This window comes from Prionailurus viverrinus, chromosome C1 (assembly GCF_022837055.1).
Source record: "Prionailurus viverrinus isolate Anna chromosome C1, UM_Priviv_1.0, whole genome shotgun sequence".
NCBI classification, from domain to species: Eukaryota; Metazoa; Chordata; class Mammalia; order Carnivora; family Felidae; genus Prionailurus; species Prionailurus viverrinus.
Window position 1 is genome coordinate 199,305,681 of NC_062568.1, and position 23,998 is coordinate 199,329,678.

General features: G+C 39.4%; 1 protein-coding gene across 14 annotated transcripts in view; it reads left to right on the forward strand.

The window, feature by feature from the left end:
* EIF4G3 (eukaryotic translation initiation factor 4 gamma 3) overlaps positions 1 to 23,998 on the forward strand; it is a 315,733-nt gene that overhangs the window by 249,866 nt on the left and 41,869 nt on the right. For all 14 annotated transcript variants that reach the window (XM_047873067.1, XM_047873072.1, XM_047873080.1 and 11 more), the window contains 5 exons: positions 1,368 to 1,565; positions 16,594 to 16,740; positions 17,187 to 17,423; positions 18,757 to 18,861; positions 20,989 to 21,121. In XM_047873067.1, coding sequence (XP_047729023.1) covers positions 1,368 to 1,565; positions 16,594 to 16,740; positions 17,187 to 17,423; positions 18,757 to 18,861; positions 20,989 to 21,121 — 820 coding nt within the window. The remainder of the gene's footprint in view (positions 1 to 1,367; positions 1,566 to 16,593; positions 16,741 to 17,186; positions 17,424 to 18,756; positions 18,862 to 20,988; positions 21,122 to 23,998) is intronic.

Genomic DNA, 23,998 nt, shown 5'->3' on the forward strand with positions numbered 1-23,998 from the left:
CTTGATTTCTACCAAAAAATACCCCAAAGCCCTAGTAGGGTTTCTATTGTGATTATGTTAAATCTGTAGATCAGTTTAGAGAAAATGGACAACTTAACCATAATAGATCTTCTAATACATGAACATGACTCAGATCTCATTTTATTTAGGTCCTCCTTGATTTCTTTCATCAGTGATTTATGGTTTTCATTCTACAGCTTCTATGGATATTTTGTTAGATTCTTAACCACGTATTTCATGGTTTTTGGTGCTATGGTAAATAGTAGTCTTAAAATATGTCATTTCTAGTTGTTTGTTGCTAATATATACAAGTAAAATTGATATTTGTATGTTAACATGTATTCTGCAGTGTTGCTACACTTATTTATTAGTTCTAGTATCAATTTTTGTAGATTCCTTATGATTTTCTACAAAGATAATCATCTCCTTTATGAAGAGAGTCTTATTTCTTCATTTACGATCTATATGGGTTGTAGTTCTTTTTCTTTGCTTTAGGGTACTGACGAGGACCTCCAGTGTGACTTTGAATAGGATGGTGAAAATGGACATTCTTGCCTGATTCCCATTCTTACAAGGAAAGCAGTCATTATTTCACCACGAAGTAGAGTTATAGGTGCTTTTTTCTAGTAGTGGAAGTTCTCTTATATTTCTACTTAGATGAGAGTTTAAAAAACTCCTGCCTAGTATTCTATGCCATAATTTAGATAGATTTCTATTTTAGCACATTAATGTGCTATAAAGAGTTACTGGAGGAAATCATTATGGCTAAAGTCTTACGTACTTATCCTTAAGTATGAATAAATTTCTTAAAGTATAATTGTTGATTCAAAAAAATACATCACAGTTTTAGAGCTCTTAATACACATTGCCAAATTGCCCTGAGTGTACTCCCACCAGTGAATATGACTAATCCCTAGAATTCTCATCTGTTATAAAAAGAAGTGGTATAATTGTTTGCTCTTTGTTAAAATGGATGGATTTAGAGGCGCCTGGGTGGCTTGGTTGGCTAAATGTACAACTTTGGCTCAGGTCATGATCTCATGGTTCATGAGTTCAAGTCCTGCATTGGGGTCTGTGCTGGCAGCTCTGGGCCTGGAGCTTGCTTCAGATTCTCTGTCTCCTTCTCTCTCTGCCCCTCCCCCACTCATTCTCTGTCTCTGTCTCTGTCTCTCCCTCTCAAAAATAAATAAACGTTAAAATTAATAATTAAAATAAAATAGATGGGATTTAATTATTTCTTTGATTAGTTCACAGTCCTTGTTAATAATTTGGGGAGTTGAACTTATAAACAAAATACTAATCCTTATAGAAAGAATCATCCTGTCATAGTTACGATAACACTCTTTTCTTTTTTGTGGCCCTTCTAGGAACTTTTTAGAAAAGTTCGAAGTATCTTAAATAAATTGACACCACAGATGTTCAACCAACTGATGAAGCAAGTGTCAGGACTTACCGTTGACACAGAGGAGCGGCTGAAGGGAGTCATTGACCTGGTCTTTGAGAAGGCTATCGATGAGCCCAGTTTCTCTGTGGCTTACGCAAACATGTGTCGATGTCTAGTAACGGTAAGAAGAGAGGAAGGAGTAAAACCAGAAATCTCCAAGAGGTATATTCTCCCCTCACTACACATTCTTCCCAGAAGTGTTATTGGGGCAACGTAAAGGGGAGAATATATTTTTAGCACTTTTTAATATAATATTCTCAATGTATGAAAGGCATCTTGCGTTATTGAAATATATCGTCACCTCTGGAGGGGATATGGAGACTAGACTGAAATAGGCTTGATATGGTCCCATCCATTGGGAGCAATATTGAATAAGGTTTAAATTAGTAATGTGAAATTATTGTCATGAGCAACCTACTTTTCCAGGTGTGTTTGCTTATAGAAAGAAAGTGAACGCTTGTATTCACAGTTAATTCCAAACTAAAAAATATAGTTGCTCTAATTTGAGCCTTGGTGAAAATGATAGGATAGTTGAGGTCATAAAAGGTTCAAAACTGATCATTTCATCTCTTAGCAACTATTAGATTTCTTTCTCTTTACATTGTCCACAGCCATTTAATATCTACAGCCTGTCAAATCTAGGGCAAGACAGAATGGGAGACCAAAGAGCTTCTGGTTAGTGCTCATTGCCCTCTGTTCTGCAGTCAGAAAATTACCATGTACCATCTGTGTTTTCTCTGCCTGTTACTGTTACCAAGGTACTATTTGTGTCCCAGACGTGTGTCCTTTCACCATTTGAGTTTTTTCTTAATTATCACAACTCATTGTCATTGTGCCTTGCTATGAAAATGCACAATTCTATCATTCTACCAGAGGTAGGTAAGTCTGTTATGACTTGAAAAGGTTATCTCTTCTGTCTTTATGGAATTTAAAATTCATACTGAAAAAAAAAACCAGCATTAGCAGGAAAAAAAAAATCACTTACGGCATATTCTGTGATGTTGCAATATGTCGATGCCTGAATGGATGGTCTAGACTGAAAAATTAAGTAGGACAAAAATGAAATGACTATGTTGGTGGTAGACTGACAGACTTATAAAACAGGTAGAGTTCGAGTTGGGCCTGAGGCGGGGGAGGGGGCAAGGATAGAGCCAGAAGAGCTCACATCTGAGGCAGCACGTGGCATAGCTGTCACAGACACGGGCTTTGAGTCTCATGGTTCTGACTTTAAATTTTAAATTTAACTTCCTACTCTGCAAGTTGCAAACTTTGTAATAAACTATAGTGAACTGTTACAAACTTTGTAACTTTATAAAATTACATAACCTTAGCCTCACTTTTTAATCCATAAAATAAGATTAAGCCATACAATCTGAGGCTATTATAATGATAATATTTAATAATAAAGTGTGAATTTAATAATAAAAAAACATAATGAGATGGTGTATGTAAAGTTCCTAGCCCAGTATTTGACCTGTAGTAATTCTTAAATAATTCAAAAATATATTGGTGGTTGTAAAGGTCCTGAAATGCTATCTGTAGAATGAGGATGATTTATAATAACAGAAACCATCTGTTCAGCAGCTACTGGGTTACATTATGGGTAGATGCTTTATATATATATTATTTTTAATGGTTCTTATAACCCTGAAAAAGGTCAATATTAGTAGCCCCACCTTACTGAATCAGAAACTGAGACTTAAAAAAGGATAAATAACATGCTTAAGGTCACACAACTAGTAAGTGGCAGCACTAGAATCCTAGTCTAGGATTATTCAATCACTTGCCATATTGCCTTTGAACGTGTGCCGTACCGTAGTTATCTGAAGGCAAACTAATTCTCCATCTCGCGCCTCTCATTTTCCATGTGGCTGCCTTGACATCTCATGGTCCCTCATTAGAAGTAAGACTAGATCCCAGATCTCCTGGCTCATATTTTAGTGCTCCTTACTAATTTCAGATTTACTCCTATAGGCAGTGAAGGATCGTTAATGATTTTTTAATAGAAGAGTATCCTTGATGAAAACAGCCTTTGAAAAAGCCTGGCAATAATAGAAGTTAGATTAAAATAGGAAGAAATTATAGATAAGCCAACTACTTCTGTGAATTTTGTTATGATTCACTCTTTTAAAAATAATATTGGTTAAACTTTACTGGATTATCTTAAATTAAAAAATAACTTCTTAGAATAAGTTCAGCAACATAGAAGTATTCACAGAAAGAGGTACTACTCTTTTCTTGCAGCCCCACCAGTTACACTTCCCTTCCCAGGGCAGTCCGTGAGAATGGCATGGACGTGTACCTCCACAATCTTATTTATGTTCATAAAACTATATAAAAACATAGGCCTATGTATAAAGAAAATACTTTTGGGTTTGTATTAAATTATGTATGTATTTTTTTTGCAGTTTCCTTTTTTTCCACTTAATATGTTTGTGCATATCCCTAGGTCACTAAGATAGATTTTACTCATACTTTGTTAGTAGTTGCATAATATTTCAAAATATATGTATACCATAAGTTTTCCAGCCTTTTTCTCTCTCTCCCTCCTCTTTTACCCCCTGTTGTTTCTAGTTTTTTGGTTTTGGGGGTTTTCTTGCACCCACAAGCAGTCCTGCAATAAACACCAAAGTATATTTATCATTACATGCTGAAGCTTTTACTTTTTTAGCATAAATTCCCCCAGAGTTACATCATTAACCAAAGGATATATTTTTTAAAACTTTTTTTAAGTTAAGTTAACTCTTTATTTAAGTTTTATTTGTGAGAGAGTAAAACCAGCAGGCAGGGGGCAGAGAGAGAGGGGGACAGAGGATCCAAAGTAGCCTCTGCACTGACAGCAGAGCGCCGGATGTGGGGCTTGAACTCGCAAACCATGAGACCATGACCTGAGCTGAACTCAAGAGTTGAACGTTTAAGTGACTGAACCATCCAAGCGCCCCTAAACATTTTTTATTGAAATGTAACAGACAGGGGCTCCTGGGTGACTCAGTCAGTTAAGCGTGCGACTTCGGCTTAGGTCATGATCTCACAATCTGTGAGTTCGAGCCCTGAGTCAGGCTCTGTGCTGACAGCTCAGAGCCTGGAGTCTGCTTTGGTTTCTGTGTCTCTCTTTTTCTCTGCCCCTCCCCTACTCGTGCGTGCGCTCTCTCTCTCTCTCTCTCTCTCTCTCTCTCTCAAAAAAAAATTCGGGGGGAACTGGCGCCTGGGTGGCTCAATCAGTTGGATGTCCAATTTCCGCTCAGGTCATGATCTCAGTTTGTGAGTTCGAGCCACATGTTGGGCTCTGTGCTGACAGCTCAGAGCCTAGAGCCTGTTTCTGTTGTGTCTCCTTCTCTCTCTTCCCCTCCTCTGCTCACCTTCCCTCCCTCCCTCCCTCCCTCCCTCTCTCTCTCTCTCTCTCTCTCTCTCTCTTTCTCTCCCTCCCCCCCTAAAATAAATAAATTTTAAAAAATTAAAAAATAACAAAAAAACTTGGAAAAAAGAAATATCGCATACATGGTATTTGGGAAAATAAAAATTCCTTGTTTGTTACTTTTGTAAAATTTAATGATATGATTTCTTCATGGCTGATTTTAAGCCAGGGACAGTTTGACAGTTAACTCACAAAATTTCTACCAAATAGCTGACTCTTACAAACCACCACAAGCTAGCTTTAGCACACCATTACAACACGCCTGTAGAAAGAGCATACAAATTATTAGTGTGTAGCTCAGTGTTATTTCAACAAAGTGAGCATACGTACCTACCACCCTGGTCAATAAATAAAACTGTATCCTTCCCTCTTTCTTAAAGGTAAACCACTGTCCTGACTTCAATATCATAGCTGATACACTTTTGAGATACTGAGGGCCTGAAATAAAAGGGGGCAATGAGAATAGACTCATTGGTTCCTACTACATAGAAAATTTAAATATCAGATGAATAATGAAAGTCTAAATAATAAATTAGACTAATATTTTAGGAGGAAATTGAGGGAGACTATCTTCATCAAGTTTTGAGTGGGGAAAAATTCCTTTAGCAAGATTAGGATTCAAAGTGAGTAATAGGAAAATAGTATCGAATTTGACTGTTAAAATTTGCAGTCTTTGGTATGCAGCAAATGATACCATACGTAAAATAGAATGATAAAGCCACAGCATGGGAGATCTATTTGGAATACACGTAACTGATAAAATGTTATTATATAGAATTAAGGAGAAAAAAACATAAGAAGTAAAATAGCCCCGTTAAAAAAAAATGGGCATTTTATAGAAATGAAAATCCATTGGCTGATGAACTTAACAAAAGATATTCAGTGTTATTCATGATTTGGGAAATGACAAGTAAACCACAATTCTGTACAAGTCACACTTGTTACAATTTTAAAAAATGAAATAATTTAAAAGTGTTGAGAGTTAAATACAGTCACTTTCACTTTGGTGAGTATTTAGACAGTAATGTTGACGATGTGCATATTCTATTCCTCAAGAATTTACTTCTTGGTATATACCCCAGAGAAATTACCAAATGTACACAAGCCATCTTTTTAAATAATATTTTTTTATTGATTTTAACAATGAATAATAGGAAATAACTGAAACATGCCTAAACAAGACAGTATATTATAGTACACCACAATTTATTTGGTCAGTGAATTTGAATAGTAATATATATACATAGCAGTTAAAATTAATGAACTAATACTAAATGTATTAGCATGTGTCAGCCTCAAAAATAGTATTGAATAACAGTATGACATTCAGTAATTTTTTATAATATGTAAAATGAAGCTTGTTCATATGAAATACATATATAATAAAACTATACCAAATGGAGATACCAAACATCAAATTCAAGGTAAGCGAGAAAAGGAAGTAAGATTAAGGAAAAGTATTCAGAAGTAAGTATTAGGGCTTCTAGTTTTGATAAGTTAGGTGATCCAGACCAACGTTCCATGGGTGACAACAATTAGAAAAGTTTGTTAACAAAATATTTAAAAATCTTGAAGGCATCAGAGAGTTAAATGACATAAAGAATTACTAAGACTGGGGCGCCTGTGTGGCTCAGTCGGTTGAGTGTCCAACTCAATTTTAGTTCAGGTCATGATCTCATGGTTTGTAGGATTGAGCCCCACATCAGGCTCTGGGCTTGGGATTCTCTCTCCCTCTTTCCCTTCCCCTTCCCCTTCCCCTGCTCATGTGTGTGTGCACGTGCTCTTTCTCTCTCAAAATAATTGAACATTAAAATAAAAGAATTACTAAGGCTAAAGTCTTAGAAAAGGTAGAAATCCAAAGAAACTGGAAACATTTAGTAAAATGTCCCCTAGAAGAGGCAACTAAACATCTTGAAAAACTTGTTTTTCATAGACTTGTTGGGCTAGGAGGACAGAATTTGGGACCAGCACTCACCAGAAGAGTGGCTGAAGAGGCTCCAGTAAATCCTGTATTTTAGGTTGGGATTCCAAAGGACTGCATCCTTGAAACAGTTGAATCAGAAATTGACCTGGTCTCACAAGTACTGTATGTAGCTTAACATCAAATGATCCTCAGTCCTGGAATTTCGATTATAGTGATTTCAGAGTGTTAGTGCCTGCTAGGTATCTGGAAGAAGCAAGCATGAATCCTTTTTAGAAACTATCTTCTTAGTCTTCAGTTATTTCTATGAACAGTTTTTCAAATAAGGTATCCAGTACATAGTTAGAAATAATAAATCTCACAAGGGAAAAAGGCACCATGAATGAGAACCAGCAACAAACAAACGTCCCACAGGGCCTCCAGATACTGGCTTTATCAGGCACAGACATTACATAACTATACTTATTATGTTCAAGGTGATAAAGACAGGTTGAAATTTTCAACAGAGAATGAGAAAGTTTCAAAGAACTAAATAGAGATGCCAGAACTGAATATATATTAAAATAAAATTCAGAACTTAATGGATTGGTTTAATAGCCCTAGATCAGATACAGCTGAAGAAAAGAATTATGAAGTAGAAGATGAGTCTGTAGAATCCAGAATAAAGCACAGAAATACAAAAAAAGAGAAAAATACAGAAGGGAAGGCAAACAATGGAGAAAATTCAAGAAGCTCAAACTTTGCATTACTTCGAGTCCCAAGGGGAGAGAGGATAGAGTGGGAAAAAAGCAATAGTTGGAGAAAATGGCTGAGAAATTTTTTACAAGTGCTGAGATGTTAAAGCCACGGATTGAAGTGATTTACTCTAAACCTCAAGCATGAATTTAAAAATAAATAAAAGGTAAGAAGGAAGGAAAACATTTAGACTGGTTATTGTAAAGCTACTTACAACAAAAGATAAAAAGTAACCAGGGTGGGGGGTAGATATTAAAAAGAATAATTTGTAGGTTTCTTAGGACACAAATGCCACTGTGTACAAAAGAAAAGACTGGTAAATTGGACTACATTAAAATTAACATGTTTCCTTCAAAAGATATCATTAAGGGAATAAAAATATAGATCACTTACTAGGAAAAGATAATTAGAAAAATCCAGTAAAGGGTCTATATTAGATTTTTCCCCAAGCTAATAGAAATCATTAAGAGAATAACTTTTTTAAATGGACAATAGACTGAAATCTACATTTCACCAAAAGCCATTCAGATGATACCAACAAACATAATGACATTTTCCAACTAGATCTAAAACTACGCATTAACTCTAGATTGCTAATCTTCCCAGAGTTGGCAAATACGTGAGTCACCAGGAACTCAAGCACTGCTGGTGGGAATGTAAGGGGTAAGAAGGGCTCAGCTGTAAAAGCTGAAGTTATTTTTCTGCTTTAACAAACATTTCCATTCTTAAGTATGTGTCCAACTGATAAACAATAAATGTACATTTCTTATATACTAGGCAACATATGCACAAATGTGGGTAGCATTTTTCATAATGGATAAAAACTTTGAAACAATGTTCATAGTAGCACAGTGAACATGAAACTGTGACTAAATACACATGGATGGATCTCACAAGAATAAACTTTAGCAAGAGAAGCCAGTCCCTAAAGAAATACATATTGTGTGTGTGATTTGTTTATTTAAAATTCAAAAATGTAATAAAAATAAACTCTGATGTGTGGAGATGCATGTTTAGGCAGTAAAACAAGGAAAAGTAGTTATTATAAACTACAGGATAATGGGGGCTGGGAGGTAGTACTACTGTTTTGGAAGAAAACTTCAAATAGGGCTCTTGGAGACTGTCAGTGTTCTATTTCTTGACCTGGTGCTATGCCTGGTGGTGTGCATGTGAGTTTGTTTTGTCATAATTCATTGAGCTAAACTTAAATCGTTAAACACAAAATAAAAAGAAGCGATAGAGCAAAATAATAAAACTCTGTGTGCCCTAGAGCTTTACTCCAATGTTTCTTAAAAAGTAAAAGATCTAGGGGCGCCGGGGTGGCTCAGCCGGTTGGGCGTCCAACTTCAGCTTAGGTCATGATCTCGCGCAGTTTGTGTGTTTGAGCCCCACGTCGGGCTCTGTGCTGACAGCTCAGGGCCTGGAGCCTGCTTCGGATTCTGTGTCTCCCTCTGTCTTCTGCTTCTCCCTAGCTCATGCTCTGTCTCTCTCTGTCTGAAAAATAAAAGGCTTTGATTAAAATAAATAAATAAATAAAAGATCTAAAGCAAATATGGAAAAATAACTAAGATTTAACAAAGTTGGGTGATAAATACTTAAATGTGCACCATATTATTTTATATGCTGTAAGGAATGAAATGGAGTTTAGCCAATTATTTTTTTTAATGTTTGTTTATTTTTGACAGAGAGAGACAGAGCATGAACTGGGGAGGGGCAGAGAGAGAGGGAGCCACAGAATCCGAAGCAGGCTCCAGGCTCTGTGCTGTCAGCACACAGCCCGACACGGGGCTCGAACTCACAGACTGCAGTATCATTACCTGAGCCGAAGTCAGATGCTCAACTGACTGAGCCACCCAGGCACCCCTTAGCCAATTATTTTTTTAAGATGGCATGTCTTTGGGCCAATGTTGTCCAAAATCAAAATGTTAATATGTCTCACTAAGGCCAATTTAAGCAAATGTCTTTCCATTTACTATTCTGATGTTTCTTGTGAAATCAAAGAAGAAGGATCTACTCCATGGAATATTTTCCAGACTTTCTTGACCACGGGCACTATTTTGGGTTTGTTATTTGTTTTCATGATAATCATTAGTTTGAGAAATGACACCTCCCAATGGAATAAGAGAAATTGAAGACAGTGGATAAAAAATTAAACTTTCATCTAGGGGAGGTGCTCTCTTTCTGTCCACTGTACTCATTGAGTTATTTAAGTACCTCGATTATCACTGTCAGTGTGTATTATCAAGACAGGTTAAATTGCAAAGTCTTTTGTCTGATTCATGATTGTAAGAAACGTGTAGACCTATGGCACTTGTCGTGGATCATCAGTGTCGGTCATTCCAAATAATAGAATCTGGTTATGGTTATCTACCCAGTCATACAGTATAGCCATGAGTAGTAAGTGTGTGGAGTAGTGGGAATAATAGCAGTATTTTTTTTTTTGCGGAATATGCTAACCTGTTATGTCTGACTCATTTGATCTTCACAACCATTCTGTCATCCCTCTTCACTAATTCCTCTGAAAGTTAGGAAATTGCCTAAGTAGGGCTTTTATTCTTCTAAAGGTTTCGAGTATTAAATGGTAGAATCTTAAACAATGGACTAGATCAGTGGTCCTCAACCAGGGGTGGTTTTGTTCTTCAGGGGACGTTGGACAATACCTAGAGACATTTTTGGTTATGGCTGCTGGCATCTTAGTAGGCAAAGGCTCAGCATGCCTAACCGTCTTACAGTGCACAACAAAGAATTATCCTACCCTCAATGTCATGAGGGCCAAGGTTGGGAAACCTGGCCCAGATTTTTGAGATTTTAAGATTTAAGAGAATACTTGTTCTCAGTTTTGAGCAGTTTTTAAACCTTTTTTCGGCCTCCATGTCATTTACATGGATCACACACCTCCATGTAAAATGTGACTTTGTAGTACTTATGTAGGTGAGGGCTAGAGAAGGCAGTTCTGTTGTGTCAGTTTTCCGTGACGTGCCCTAAAGGATAGGCTTTTAAGCAAGAAATTCTTTAGATTTACAGAGGAAATTGATATGTAATAGTTTTGATTTTCCCAAGTTACTCTGTAAATGCCACCTTTATTATTTCCACAGACACATTTATACATGTACACAGCTGCCTGCTCCTCACAGCTGTATTAAGTGAAACCTCTGGCACATCAGGCGTAAGGGCATCGTAAGAGATAGGAAGCGGTGCCTGTGGAGTTGGCCGCTGCCTTCACTAGTTCAACCAGGAGTGACTGAGAGACCCACAGAACTCCCTTTACAAACTGCACAGCATTTAACTAGAATTCAGTACTTCTTTTAGGAGGAGGACCGTTCAGAATGGCAAATGGGGAAGAGTAGATAAGAGAAAACATCCTCTGTCTAAATCTGGAGTTAAATAAAAATTTTAGTTGGATTGTTGGTAATTTTAAATGCCTGTGTTTTTCTTTTAATCATAATTCAAACCAAATCCACATCTCAAAAACCCCATTAGCATGTAAACTCCTAAGGAGAGGTACTTTTCCTGGGTTTTTTGTTGCTGTTTTTTTTGTTTTTTCACTGCTAAATTCCCAGTGTCTAGAATGGTTCCTGGCCACATCATAGACTCTCAGACATATGTTGGGGATAAGAGGGTAAATGCATGAATGAAAGAATAACAACTTGAATTGATTATATGCCCAACGTCTGTATTGTTTCTTTTTTTACTTTTTATCTTTGCTCCGGCAGGCATGTATACCTCAGCTATAAAGGTAGGCACTGAGGGCAGATTTTTGAGCATTCTGTGTCCTGTTATGCCATTTGCAGAAGTTTCATGTTGCCACTGCTCAAGTGCTTTAAAGCAAGACATGGAAAGAATGGCAGGATTGAGTATAGGAAGAGTCACTAAGGGAATAAAGGAGACACACTTAAATCTCGTCAGAAATAATGCCTGGAAGTACAGACATGAAAAGTCAGCCGTGGGCAACAGCAAGTGGCTAGAGTCAACTGGAGGAGGAGGGACGTGCAGCACGCCTGATAACAGATGAAAAATGCTTTAAAGAAACGTTGAGGAGAAATGACTTGCCCTTTCAGAACTCTTTTGAATCTTTTGGGCATCTCTCACCGCTATATACCTCTTCAGATGTATCTAACCAGCGACACAGTTTGATAGATTTGTTTGTAGTATTTTTGGAGTATGTATTTCGTTCAGTTTCAATAGGTGATTTACTAAGGTCAGGAGATAACTACTGATGGAGGATACTATGTCACCGTGGATTCATGAGTGATAGTTGGGACAATTGGTTACTGTTCCCTTCACATTTTAGAGCTAACATAGTGGTGCCACTACATTAGTCATTTCAAATATTTTACCTCAAACCAGGACATGCTTTTAGAGCAAAATGACCCCTAGGCCATGGTAAGCATTGCTGGGACTGGTCCTTTCATTTTCTAGTCTTCCATTTGACTACTGTAATTAACACACTGCTGGCAGCCATTGCTGACTCTCAAGGAGTTTGATCCTTTCAGGGATAAGAAGTATCTCCCCTCAACACTAGCAAATCTATCAGCAGCAGTACAGGTCCTGTTGCTTGACGCAAATGGCTACCCGATGCTGGCAACATTCGTAGCCAAGATTGCTGGGTGACCGGTACGTGGACAGGTCTCCTCCCAATATGAGATGACACGCAGTTTACTACTGTGTAAACATGAAAAGCTTAGGTGCTCTCCAGTGTTCTAGCTTACCAAATATTCAGCCTTACTGAAATATTCCCCCTGACTCCCTTACTCCCTGAGCAACTTCCTCAAGCAACTCATTTAAAACACATTATCTTAGTTTTGATCATGGACTACTGCTTAATGAAAATGATAGTTATCTAAAGAGATCTTTTTCTCACTGTTGTACATCACCTTTGGTTTTTGCTATTATCCACAATCACACTTGCAGACGTCTGCCTTGTCTATTGTTAAAGACTGTTTGTTCGTGTCCCACACCCCTAGATCATATGTTCAAGTCCTCACCCTGTCTGATGGTACTAGTAGGTGGGGCCTTTGGAAGGTAATTAGGTGTAGATGAGGTCATAAGGGTGGAGCCTCCATGGTGAGATTAGTGCCTTTATAGGGAGAGGAAGAGATACTAGAGGTTCCTGTCTCCACCCCTTGAGGATGTATGAGAAAGCAGCCGTCTGTAAACCAGGAAAAGGGTGTTCGCTAAGAACTGAATCTACTGGCACGTTAGTCTTAGTCTTCCAAACTCCAGAACTGTGAGAAATAAATGTTGTTTAAGCCCCCATTCTATGGTATTATAGCAGCCCTAGCAGACCGAGACATTCACTCTTCCTGTCTATTCTAACTAAACAATTTCATTGAGTCTTCTGACCAGTCAGTGTCCAGCAGACAACAAGGCTGACTTAATAATGTCATCACCCTGTTGAATTTATCATCTCAAGAACAAAAAAAGTTACCATGCATCACCAGCCATTCTCAGAGAACATGTTCTCGTTAGCCTATTTCCATATTTCCACCCTGTTAATAACCATCCCTGAGGACATTAAAAGCATGTTCCCAAACAAGTCTTCAGGGGGTAGTATAGCTAGGCATTCATCCGCTTGAAGATAAATGTACTTGCCGATCTGTGGCCATTCATTCCACTGATTGTTTGGTGTCAGTATCTTCATTTGACCGTATCTAAAACACTTCTGCATAATCATGCTTTTTAGGACCTATACATGTGAAATCTCTCATTGTCATCATTTGCGAATAGCAGATGGTCATTTTCTCTTGCTGTTTGTGGTTTTCTCCCTAATTACTTGGTGAGCTAACTTTGTTTATATATTTTCTTTGATATCTGCATTACTATAATTTAGATTACCCTGAATTTTTAATCATAAACATGTGAAATGTAGCTCCAAGTGTATAAATATAGCTATATTAGTTTATTAGACTCTTGATGATGTGCCAGCCACTATCATTTGCATTACTTAAACTGCCCTCATGTAATTTCCAGTAAGATGTTATCATCCCCATTTAGAAAGAAATAGATGTTTGGTAAAGCTAAGTAATAACTTGGCCAAAGTCACCTGGCAGAGCTGGAGTTAAGACTGTCTCCAAAGTACCTGTTTCAACAGCTATTTTATAATGTCCCTCAATCTGCAGTCATTGGAATGCCTCCTTTGCAGTGGAAAGGATTGAAGCTTAATGTTCAGTGTTTCAAATATCCCATCCTCTGTGACTTACATAGTGCTTCCACTAAACCCACTTCATTAGATGCTCAAAGCTGTCCTCTGGGTTAGACACAGGTATTGTGTTTCCCTTGTTCTGGAGGATGAAACTGAAACTTGGGTTAAAAGAATTGCCTTTAGGAGTGGCTCAGTCAGTTAGGTGTCCGGCTCTTGATTTCGGCTCAGGTCATGATCTTACAGTTTGTGGGGTCAGGCTTGTCAGCACGTAGTCTGCTTGGGATCCTCTCTCTCCCTCTCTCTCTGCCCCTGCCCAACCCCCCCCCCCATAAACATTTTTAAGAAAAGAATTGCTTTTAAGTATATATATCTTCTGATCCTTTTTTTAAAGTTGGAAGGGGGGGCTGAGCAGGGGAGGGGCAGAGAGAGAGCGAGGAAGGGAGAATCCCAAGCAGGCTCCGCACCATCAGACACAGGGCTAGAACCCACAAACTGTGAGATCATGACCTGAGCCGAAATCAAGAGCCGGATGCCTAACTGACTGAGCCACCCAGGCTCCCCTCTCTTTTGTTCTTTAACCCAAAACTTTGAATAGCCTTCCTTATGGAAAAGGTCTAAAAGGTTTAGCTTTTTACACTTTTTGTATAGGGAAGCTCTCCCTTGCCTTTTGCCATTTCTACTTGTTTCCTGGAAATCAGACTGTCACAAGTTTTATTTATTTAATCTTTTTGATTCATTTTCATTCTGGTCCCTCTCACCGTGAGACAGTGGCTTAGAGTTTCATACTGTTGTCCACATTCTCTTCATTTTCTGCATGGTACAATCTGTAATACAAGAAACATCTCTTTAGAGCTGATAGATTGTGGCCCAGGTGATCTTTGTCTTACCAGTTATGACTGTAGTATTAATATAGGTGATGCTGGTAAACATCCCAAGAAGCTGGATAGATCTGGCTGGTTTTCTGTGTTTCAACAAAACAGCAAGTTGGAAATACCTGCTGGTTTTTTCTTCTGCTGATTTTTTAAAGTTTTAGTTTGTTCTGGAACCTGATATCATGTTGTTGTTCTGTTATATACTACCTTGCTTGTGGATGTGCTTTTTGGTTCTCTTTCGTAGTGCATTGTTGTATATTCTAAATAGAGTCCACTTTTGGTTTTTGCTTTGGAAAACCTTTGTTTTCATGTAGCATTTTTCTTTCCTTTCTTTTTTGTTTTTAAACTTAGTCTTTTTTTTTTTTTAAGTTTATTTTATTTTTGAGAGAGAGAGAGAGACAGACAGACAGAAACAGAGACAGAGCGGGTGAAGGGCAGAGAGAGCGGGAGACACAGAACCCAAAGCAGGCTCCAGGCTCTGAGCTGTCCGTGAAATCATGACCTGAGCTGAAGTCAGACACTTAACCAGCTTGAGGCACCCAGGCACCCCAGCATTTCTTTTCTTGAAGGCTGATTAAATGCCTGCCTTCACATGCAATTGTTGAGTAGGCCTGCCTGAAATGATCTGTAGTCACTTGCATTTTTATGGCCTGAATTTGGAGTTAAGGACATCTTAACTTTTTTTTTTTTTTTTTTTTTTTTTTATGTGTGTCAAAAAAAAATTTTTTTTGGTGATCTTACCCTCTTCCTGAGTTAATATTTCCTGCTGGCGGGGGGCAGGGAAGGTGTAATGAAACACTTGCTCTCTTGGTTGGTTAGAACCGGACTTGTTGGGGTGCCTGGTGACTCAGTCAGTAGAGTGTGCGACTCTTGATCTTGGGCTTGTGAGTTCGAGCCCTACGTCGGGTATAGAGATTACCTTAATATAAAGTCTTAAAAAGAAGAACTGGTCTGTTAAATGGTCTTTTATGTGTCATAGGGAATCTCTCGGAGAGTGTCCGTCAGTTCTAGCACAGACCCAGTATAGCATCATAGTACTCAGTTCTCAAGAAGTTTCTCTAGCCATTCAGCCTGAATCAGCAGCTCTCCCAAGTCCATTGTGGTTGGTAACAGTAACTTGTTTGTGAGTATAAATACAGGACGTTCTGTTTTTTACCAGGTTCTCCCATTAAACTTAGGGCAAAGACCACGCATTTCAGAATTTTGGGACCCACTTTGTGATTCCAGAAAAGTCATTTTGCCATGTTACACAGTAGCTGTTCAGAATGACACTCTGGGGCATTTCATCTATAAAATGGTATATTTTAGTCAGTCATTGCACCAGTCCACTTTCTTATAAGAACGGCTCTGCGTTTGGTTACAAATAACCTTTAAGATACCAGCTACTGCTGTCACTAGAAAGCAGTTATGAGACTTGCATGGAAACCTTGTACACATCCTGCCTCCAGGGTTCTACCCTGTCCAGTCTGGGTCTTCCTGTGTGTCAAAGAATGTTTCTAAGGTGGCCATTTTTTAGATTGAACCTTTGGAAAACTAGTATTTTCTTTTGGCACATAAAAAGTAATCAGTAAACATAGCGTATTGATAGTACAGGTAAGTACCAGCATCACAGTTATGACTTTCCCCTGAAGACGAGGTATCTCAAAAATCCTTAAAGTGGTCCCCCTCTTCTGCTTTTTTTCTAGAATAAGGACCCTACCCACAACAGTTTTCCTATAGCCATGAAATTGTTCCCTGCTTTATGTCATTTCTGTTTGTTCCTTTAAACCTTTAAACTTAACTACCGTGGTAATAGAAAAACAATAGTAATAACCCTGTAGAGTTACAAAGGTCTAGGTAAGGGCGGAGTCATAGCTGTTACAATATTACATGGACATCAAAGTCAACTAGAGGCAAACCAGCCATAAAAGGTACAGTACACTTCTATGAGAGGAATGTATATCTTTTCTGTATAAAATTTAAGACATGTTACCATTAAACACAAATATAAAATAGATATTTTGAGAAAATGATTGAATGTCTTAAGTAATCTTGATGTTTTTGCATTTTCCTGTATGGATGCAGCTGAAAGTACCCATGGCAGACAAACCTGGTAACACAGTGAATTTCCGGAAGCTGCTCCTGAACCGTTGCCAGAAAGAGTTTGAAAAAGATAAAGCAGATGATGATGTCTTTGAAAAGAAGCAGAAAGAACTCGAGGCTGCCAGTGCTGTGAGTATTTTCACAGGAAAGCAGTGTGCTTATGCTTCTGAGTGTTACCAAATAGAATTTTCATGAAACCGGCTACATTTCCCTGCTATGTCAGTAGATGCCTTATGGCCTTTTTTTCATGTGGAGATACAGTATTGAAGTTCAGGGGAACACCTTATTCTTTTTCGTGCTGCATGGTTGAGCAACTAAACCTTCCCAGACAGGAATTCAGAGCCCGGATCCCAGAGAGGTCACTGAGTTCCAGAAATCTCTGAAATGGATGCAAATTTTGGGGGGTAGTTTAGTTTTCTGAGGAATAGAACAGGTCTAAAGTTGCTTTCAGATTCTCACAGGGTATCCCTGACCCCACAAAGGATAAGACCATGAGTCAGAGTGTGTGTGTTCCTGTCCTCTCTTGTGCCGTACAGTTGTCATCCAAGCTTCTATTGTCATTCCTTACACAACAGCCAGAGGAGAGGACGAGGCTTCATGACGAACTAGAAGAAGCTAAGGACAAAGCCCGGCGGAGATCCATTGGTAACATCAAGTTTATTGGAGAGCTCTTTAAACTCAAGATGCTGACTGAAGCTATCATGCATGACTGTGTGGTGAAGCTGCTGAAGAACCATGACGAGGAGTCTCTAGAGTGCCTCTGCCGCCTGCTCACCACCATAGGCAAAGACCTGGACTTTGAGAAAGCAAAGGTAAAAGCCCATAGTCTCCAAAGCATCCAGTGGGGCCTCGGTTGGGACTGTCAACAAAAGTGTTCCATCTTGCCCCAGTGGTCTGGACTGCTGCTTTTTCTCCTTTTGCCCTTCGCACTGTCAGTGTGTGGCCCTCGAGCTCCTTACCACTTTTCCATCACAGGCAGAAGTGAAGAGGGTCCCAGATTAGATGAAGGCCAGTTTGGGAATTGTTCAGATTATTTGTCCCTTGTCCATTTTCTGCATGACCATTTCACAGGCCATTTTTCTGTATAACAAATTGTGGGCAGAAATAAGAGGAGAATAGCTGCTGTGGGTTGGGCTGGGATGGAGGGTGCTACTGAGGTGACGAGCCAGTAGTTTTCTTTCTTCCTTCCTTCCTTCCTTCCTTCCTTCCTTCCTTTCTCTCTCTCTCTCTTTCTTTCTCTTTCTTTCTTTCTTTCTTTCTTTCTTTCTTTCTTTCTTTCTCAGTTTGTTTATTTTGAGAGAGAGAGAGAGAACCAGTGGAGGAGATGAACAGAGAGAGGGGGACAGAAGATCTGAAACAGGCTCTGCGCTGACAGCAGTAAGCCTGATGCGTGGCTCAAACTCAGGAACCATGAGATCATGACCTGAGCCGAGGTCGGACACTTAACTGACTGAGCCACCCAGGCGCCCCAGAACTAGTAGTTTTCTTACATTTATGCTCTAATCAGCAACAAAGCTATCTCACCATAATAAAAGAAACCGTTTAAAATATTATGGTTCAAACATAACATGGTGCCTTCCACATAAGGGGTAGGAAAATTAGAAATGTTTGCTATAAATAATGTCAGAAATGTTTTGTAACCTCTGAAGCAGCTGGGGTTATGTTTGTTTGTGACAGGAAATCCCAAATATCAGTAGTTTATGCAAAATTGAGGTTTATTTCTCACTCACATAAAGTTCAGAGGTAAGAAGTCTGAGGTAGGTCTGGTGGCTCAGAGATGATAAATAATCCAGTTCGTCCAGCTTAAAGTTCTGTCATCCCTAATGTATGGCCCTTGTCCTTATCTTTCTCAGCAGAGAAGGTTGGAAATGGGCAAAGGCTACAGCCGCCTCTCTCTTTTAAAGAAGATTCAGGGGCTGCCTGCAGTATAATGCTTCGATTTATATTCTGTTGACCTGTAATCCGTCACAGGACTGCAGCCAGCTGCTCAGAATGTGTAACCTTTATTTTGGATGCTTAATTAAAATTTGTACCACATTACCTTTTGTCTATAAGTTGTGTCCTTAGGCCATTTAAAAATTCTGTATGGTAAAATTACACTTGAATTCCTCACTCAGGAATACTAAATGGTTTTACCCCTTGCAGCCACGTATGGACCAGTATTTTAATCAGATGGAGAAAATTGTGAAAGAAAGAAAAACCTCATCTAGGATTCGATTCATGCTTCAGGATGTGATAGACCTAAGGCTGGTAAGTAAGAAAATATAAGCCAGCTACTCCAGTCTCTTTTAAGGAATTGGGTTGGAGAGTGTGTCCTAGTATTTACATAGGTAAAAACTTAATGCTGCAGGAGAGGCTCCCAGAACCTGAGTTGACACACTTCCCTGACATAGCTGTGTGAAAGGACACGAAGCATCTATACCTGCCTGTTACATTTCTTCCCTCTAAGCTAATTATCAAACCACATTGCTGTTTTTAAATCCGCTACCCTGAATTCAAACTGGTCAATTAAATTTAGTCTTAGGCTACTAAATATTCAGGAGGCCTCACCTTCAACATGATTCCATTTCATTTCCCTGAGCCTTACATTTCTATTCTCTAAAATGGGGATGTTGCCTCCATTGCACATGTGTGGTACAGATTCAGTGAGGTGATCGTGTCAAGTGCCCAGCTCATAGGACATGTTGCTGTCTGTTGTTTTTCCTGTGTATCCCCTTGTGCTCCTGCCGCTTCTCATTTCTCATAACAGGTGCAGTGTTTTACCACTACCACTTCTTTTGTCTCTTTCTTATTTTAACTCCTGCAGGGAATATACTGCGGCTGACCCTAAACTAGAGAATGTGAATGCAGGTCCTGTCCCTTCCCTGCCCTGTACTCAGACCAGATAGCATTGATGATGGTTCTTTATCTTGCTAAGGTTAAATGTGACCTCACAATCCTTTTTATTACTGAAGCCACTAGGAGCTGATCAGAATTTTGTGCCTATTTGCCATCCTCGCTTCCAGCACATGTAAACGAATGTAAATAAATATAAAAGACTTCTTCACCCGTGCCTTCCTACTGCTTGTACTTATGTCAGTTGTCGGGATTATGGTGGGAAGGAAAGGGAGAAGTGTAATTGTAAGGAGCAACTTGTCCTAAATAGGATAACCAAAGGCCAGAGAGATGGCACTTTTGTAGGATATCAGAACTATGATATAGGAGGATGAAAAATGCTAGTCATCTTTGATTTAAATCCCCCATGGAATGTGACACGAACTAAGTACCAATAATTCAGATTAAGTCAAGGCCAGAGAGTCCTGAGCTTTCTTGATTCCTCTTCTGGTTCCTCTTTACAAATATACAAGATGATTTTTTTGTAGTTAATTAATTTATTTTGAGATAGAGACAGCACAAGTCAGGGAGGGGCAGAGAGAGACAGGGAGGGAGGGAGAAAGAGAGGGAGAGAGAGAATGAGAATCCCAAGCAGGCTTTGTGCTGCCAGCACAGAGCCTGACATGGGGCTTGAATTCATGAAACTGATATTATGACCTGAGCCAAAAAAAAAGTCAGACACTTTAACCAAATGAGCCACCCAGGCGCCCCACAAGATGATTTTTAAAAAATACATTTGGGGGGCGCCTGGGTGGCTCAGTCGGTTAAGTGTCCGACCTCAGCTCAGGTCACGATCTCGCGGTCCGCGAGTTCGAGCCCCTCATCGGGCTCTCGGCTGATGGCTCAGAGCCTGGAGCCTGCTTCCGATTCTGTGCCTCCCTCTCTCCCTGCCCCTCCCCCGTTCATGCTCTGTCTCTCTCTGTCTCAAAAATAAATAAACGTTAAAAAAAAAAATTAAAAAAAAAATACATTTGGGGGGTGCCTGGGTGGCTCAATCGGTTAAGCATCCGACTTTGGCTCAGGTCATGATCTCCCGGTCTGTGAGCTTGAGCCCCGCATCAGGCTCTGTGCTTGACAGCTCAGAGCCTGGATCCTACTTCAGATTCTGTGTCTTCTCTCTCTGCCCCTCCTCTGCTCATACTCTGAATCAATCAGCCCCTCTCTCTCTCTCTCTCTCTCTCTCTCTCTCTCTCTCTCTCAAAAATAAATAAACATCTAAAAATATTTTTTAAAAAATACATTTGGGCCAGTCTTTCCCTCTAGCTTTTTATTCATTGGCTTTTGGAATACTCAGTATACAGTAGTTCAAGGTTTATTGAGACAAACTTAATTCTTTATATCTAATCTCAGACTGCACACAGTGCCGTCTGTAAAACAGATGAAAAACTGTTGTAGTACAGATTTTTAAATGTATTTTACACTTTTCCAGCAGTGAGAAGTATAAAAAATTGTTATGTTCATGTTCTGTTTTCTGGTTGATAATGTTATTTTCTCCTTTTATAGTGCAACTGGGTATCTCGAAGAGCAGATCAAGGGCCTAAGACTATCGAACAGATTCACAAAGAGGCTAAAATAGAAGAACAAGAAGAGCAAAGGAAGGTCCAGCAGCTCATGACCAAAGAGAAGAGACGAACAGGTAAGGGGTGGAGTCCACTGGGATGTTAGGGAAACTTGGGAGACTGAGGGACAGATGTTTAAGAATTCTGTATTCAGGTTTGAAGTGACATCAGAAAGAATAAACTGAACAATAGAGTGGTAATTGGTAAGTGAAGCCGTTTCTCCAAGAATGCAGGACAAAGCATGGTTTCTTGGACTACTTTAACTTCAATAATCAACAGGACTTTCTTGAGCATCTTCTCTGTGCTCAGTATTGGTGAGGGCTATAAAAAAAAGTGGAAGATGTAGTTTCTTTTCTCTGAAAGCTTACGGTTTATCCAGGAAGGCAAACTAATAACAGGCACATTTGTCAAGCAAGTAGGAGATATTATCAAGTATGAAATGTATTCTCAATTAAGATTGTTAACATTCAGAGGAGGAGGAGAAAGATAGGAAGCTGGAAGAGATCTTTATTTGAGGAAGGCATCTTTGAACTCGGTCCTGGTGGATGGTAAATATTTGGGAAGGAAAGGAATAATCTTAGTCATGAAAGTAAAATAAACATATATTGTGAAGAGGCATAAACAAACCTGACTGAAGCAAAATTTAAGTGTTCGGAATCAGTGGGAAATGTTTGTCTGGAAGAATGGAGCCAGATTAAGAACTGATATCTTTGACCTTAAAGTCCCATTGTAAGGTTTTGAAGAAAGGGGTAATGTCATGCTAGATGTACGTAAATAAAAGCAGTCTATTGCTTTTAACACGATGAGTCAAAGGGGAACACTGAACTCAGAAATGTCGCTCCTGCTGAAATCCTGGTAATAATAATTATTAAAAGGAAGAAATAGGAAAAAAATATGAAAGGTGAAATGGAAGACATTTTACACCCGAGAAAGTAGAAAATCCATTGACTGAGTTTAAGAACATGGAAGAGGAAACCTTTTTCAGAAGGGAAATGATCAGTGTTTATTTTGAGATGGCAGGAGGGTATCCGAGTAAGAATGCTTATCTGTCCAGTCTGCTGTTCAGTGAGCCGGAAGTTGCTGGATGATGTAGTCGTATTGTGGTCGAGAGCCTACTAGACTCTGGAGCCAACTGTCTGGGTTTGCATTTCAGCTCCCCTACACCCTGGCCGCATGACCTTGCACAAGTCCCTTAATGTGTAAAACGGATCTAATAGTGGTTGCTAGGATTTGTGTGAGGGTGGCAAGACGTGTTGTGTGTCAAGGGTTCGGCTTAGCAACTGGTGCACACACTGTAGGGCTCATACTGAACATATGAGAGGTGAATCCTCCAGGAAAGAAAGTATACTTTTAAGTTCCATGGGACACCATGCTTCCTCACCTTCCTCACCCTAGTACGTAGCACAGTGCCTTTCACGTAATGACTCTTATTTATTATTGAACTAGAGAGCCCAGTCCATGGAAGATGTCTACAGAGGACCAAAGGAAGAAGAGGACTCTTGGGAAATTGACATATAAAGAACAACTGCAGAGGAAGGAGCACTAGGGTATAAGAAACAAACAAGAAACAAGTTTGTTCATGCTCAGTAACATCAGATAGCACAGAGACAATCAAGTGTGTGAGGATCAGAAAAGCTTTTAGGTAGACAGTTGGGTGGTCTTTCTTTCAACACGTATAAGTGCCCATTGCTTAACAGGAGAGACTAAGTAAAGTCCCTTCCTTCGTGTAGCTTACATCATACCCGAGAGACAGAAAATAAATACTCAAATAAAATACGTAATTTTGTCCGATCACTTTTTCTAGAGAAAAAGATAAAGCAGAGAGGGGGAAAGCAGGTGATGCCAGGCTTGGTGGGTAAAGGTGCAATTTTATTTATTTATTTTTTTAAATGTTTATTTTTGACAGCGTGTGAATGGGGGAGGGGCAGAGAGAGAGGGATACAGAGGGTCCACAGCAGGCTGTGCACTGTCAGCACAGAGCCGGACATGGGGCCCAAACTCAACGAACCATGAGATCATGACCTGAGCCATGGATGCTTAACCATCTGAGCCGCTCAGGCACCTGAGGTGTAATTCTAAATAGGGTGGTTTGGGAGCCTGCTAAGGTTAGTGTTTGAGCGGAGACCAGAAGCAAGTATGAGGGAATGAAACCGTGGGCACATCTGGGGGAAGGTTTGTAGGCAAAGGGAATTGTAAGTAAAAGGCCCTTGAAATAGCATTTTCAGGGATCAGCAAGGAGGCCAGTGTGGCTTGAGCAGAGGGAGAGAGTAGTGGAGGACGGGGCCTGAGAGGCAGGAGTCCAGATTAATCAGAGCTTGGAGGCCATTTATGAGTAATTTGGGATTTTATCTGAGTGAGAGGAAGAGAGGTAACAGAAGTGTTTTAAGCAGAGAAGTGATAGGACCTGACTTGTACTTTATTTGGCTCTTGCTGGCCGCTATGATGCAAACAGTTGGGGGTGAAAGCAGTGAAGCTAGTGAAGACGGTTTTATACTAATCGAGGAAATGTCGCTGGCGAAAACCAAAGTGGTAGGGTTGGTAGTAATAAGAGCTAGATGCTGAATATGTTGAACCGACAAGATTTACAGACAGATTGGGTGCCAAGTGTGAGAGAAACAGGAGTCAGGGTTTTCTGCCTGAGCAGTTGATAGGTTGGAGGGCGGGGGTGGTGATCCAAGTATACTGTGTCATTTAACACCATTAAGTGAAACAAACCTTCTAATAAATAATTTCCATCTGAAGTGTTAACTATGAACATTAGATCTGGCCCTCCTTTGTCTATCACCAAATCTCTATTCACGTTATCCGTTAATTTCCTCTCGGTGGGGCATGTTCCACAGTATTTCTATCCGATATGTTCATGTTGTAGGCATTAAAAAGACTGTCAGCAGTGCTTTAACAGTTTCTTTTGTCTTTTTCCTTGATTTTGATTGGAGCTGCTGAGTTGAAAATAC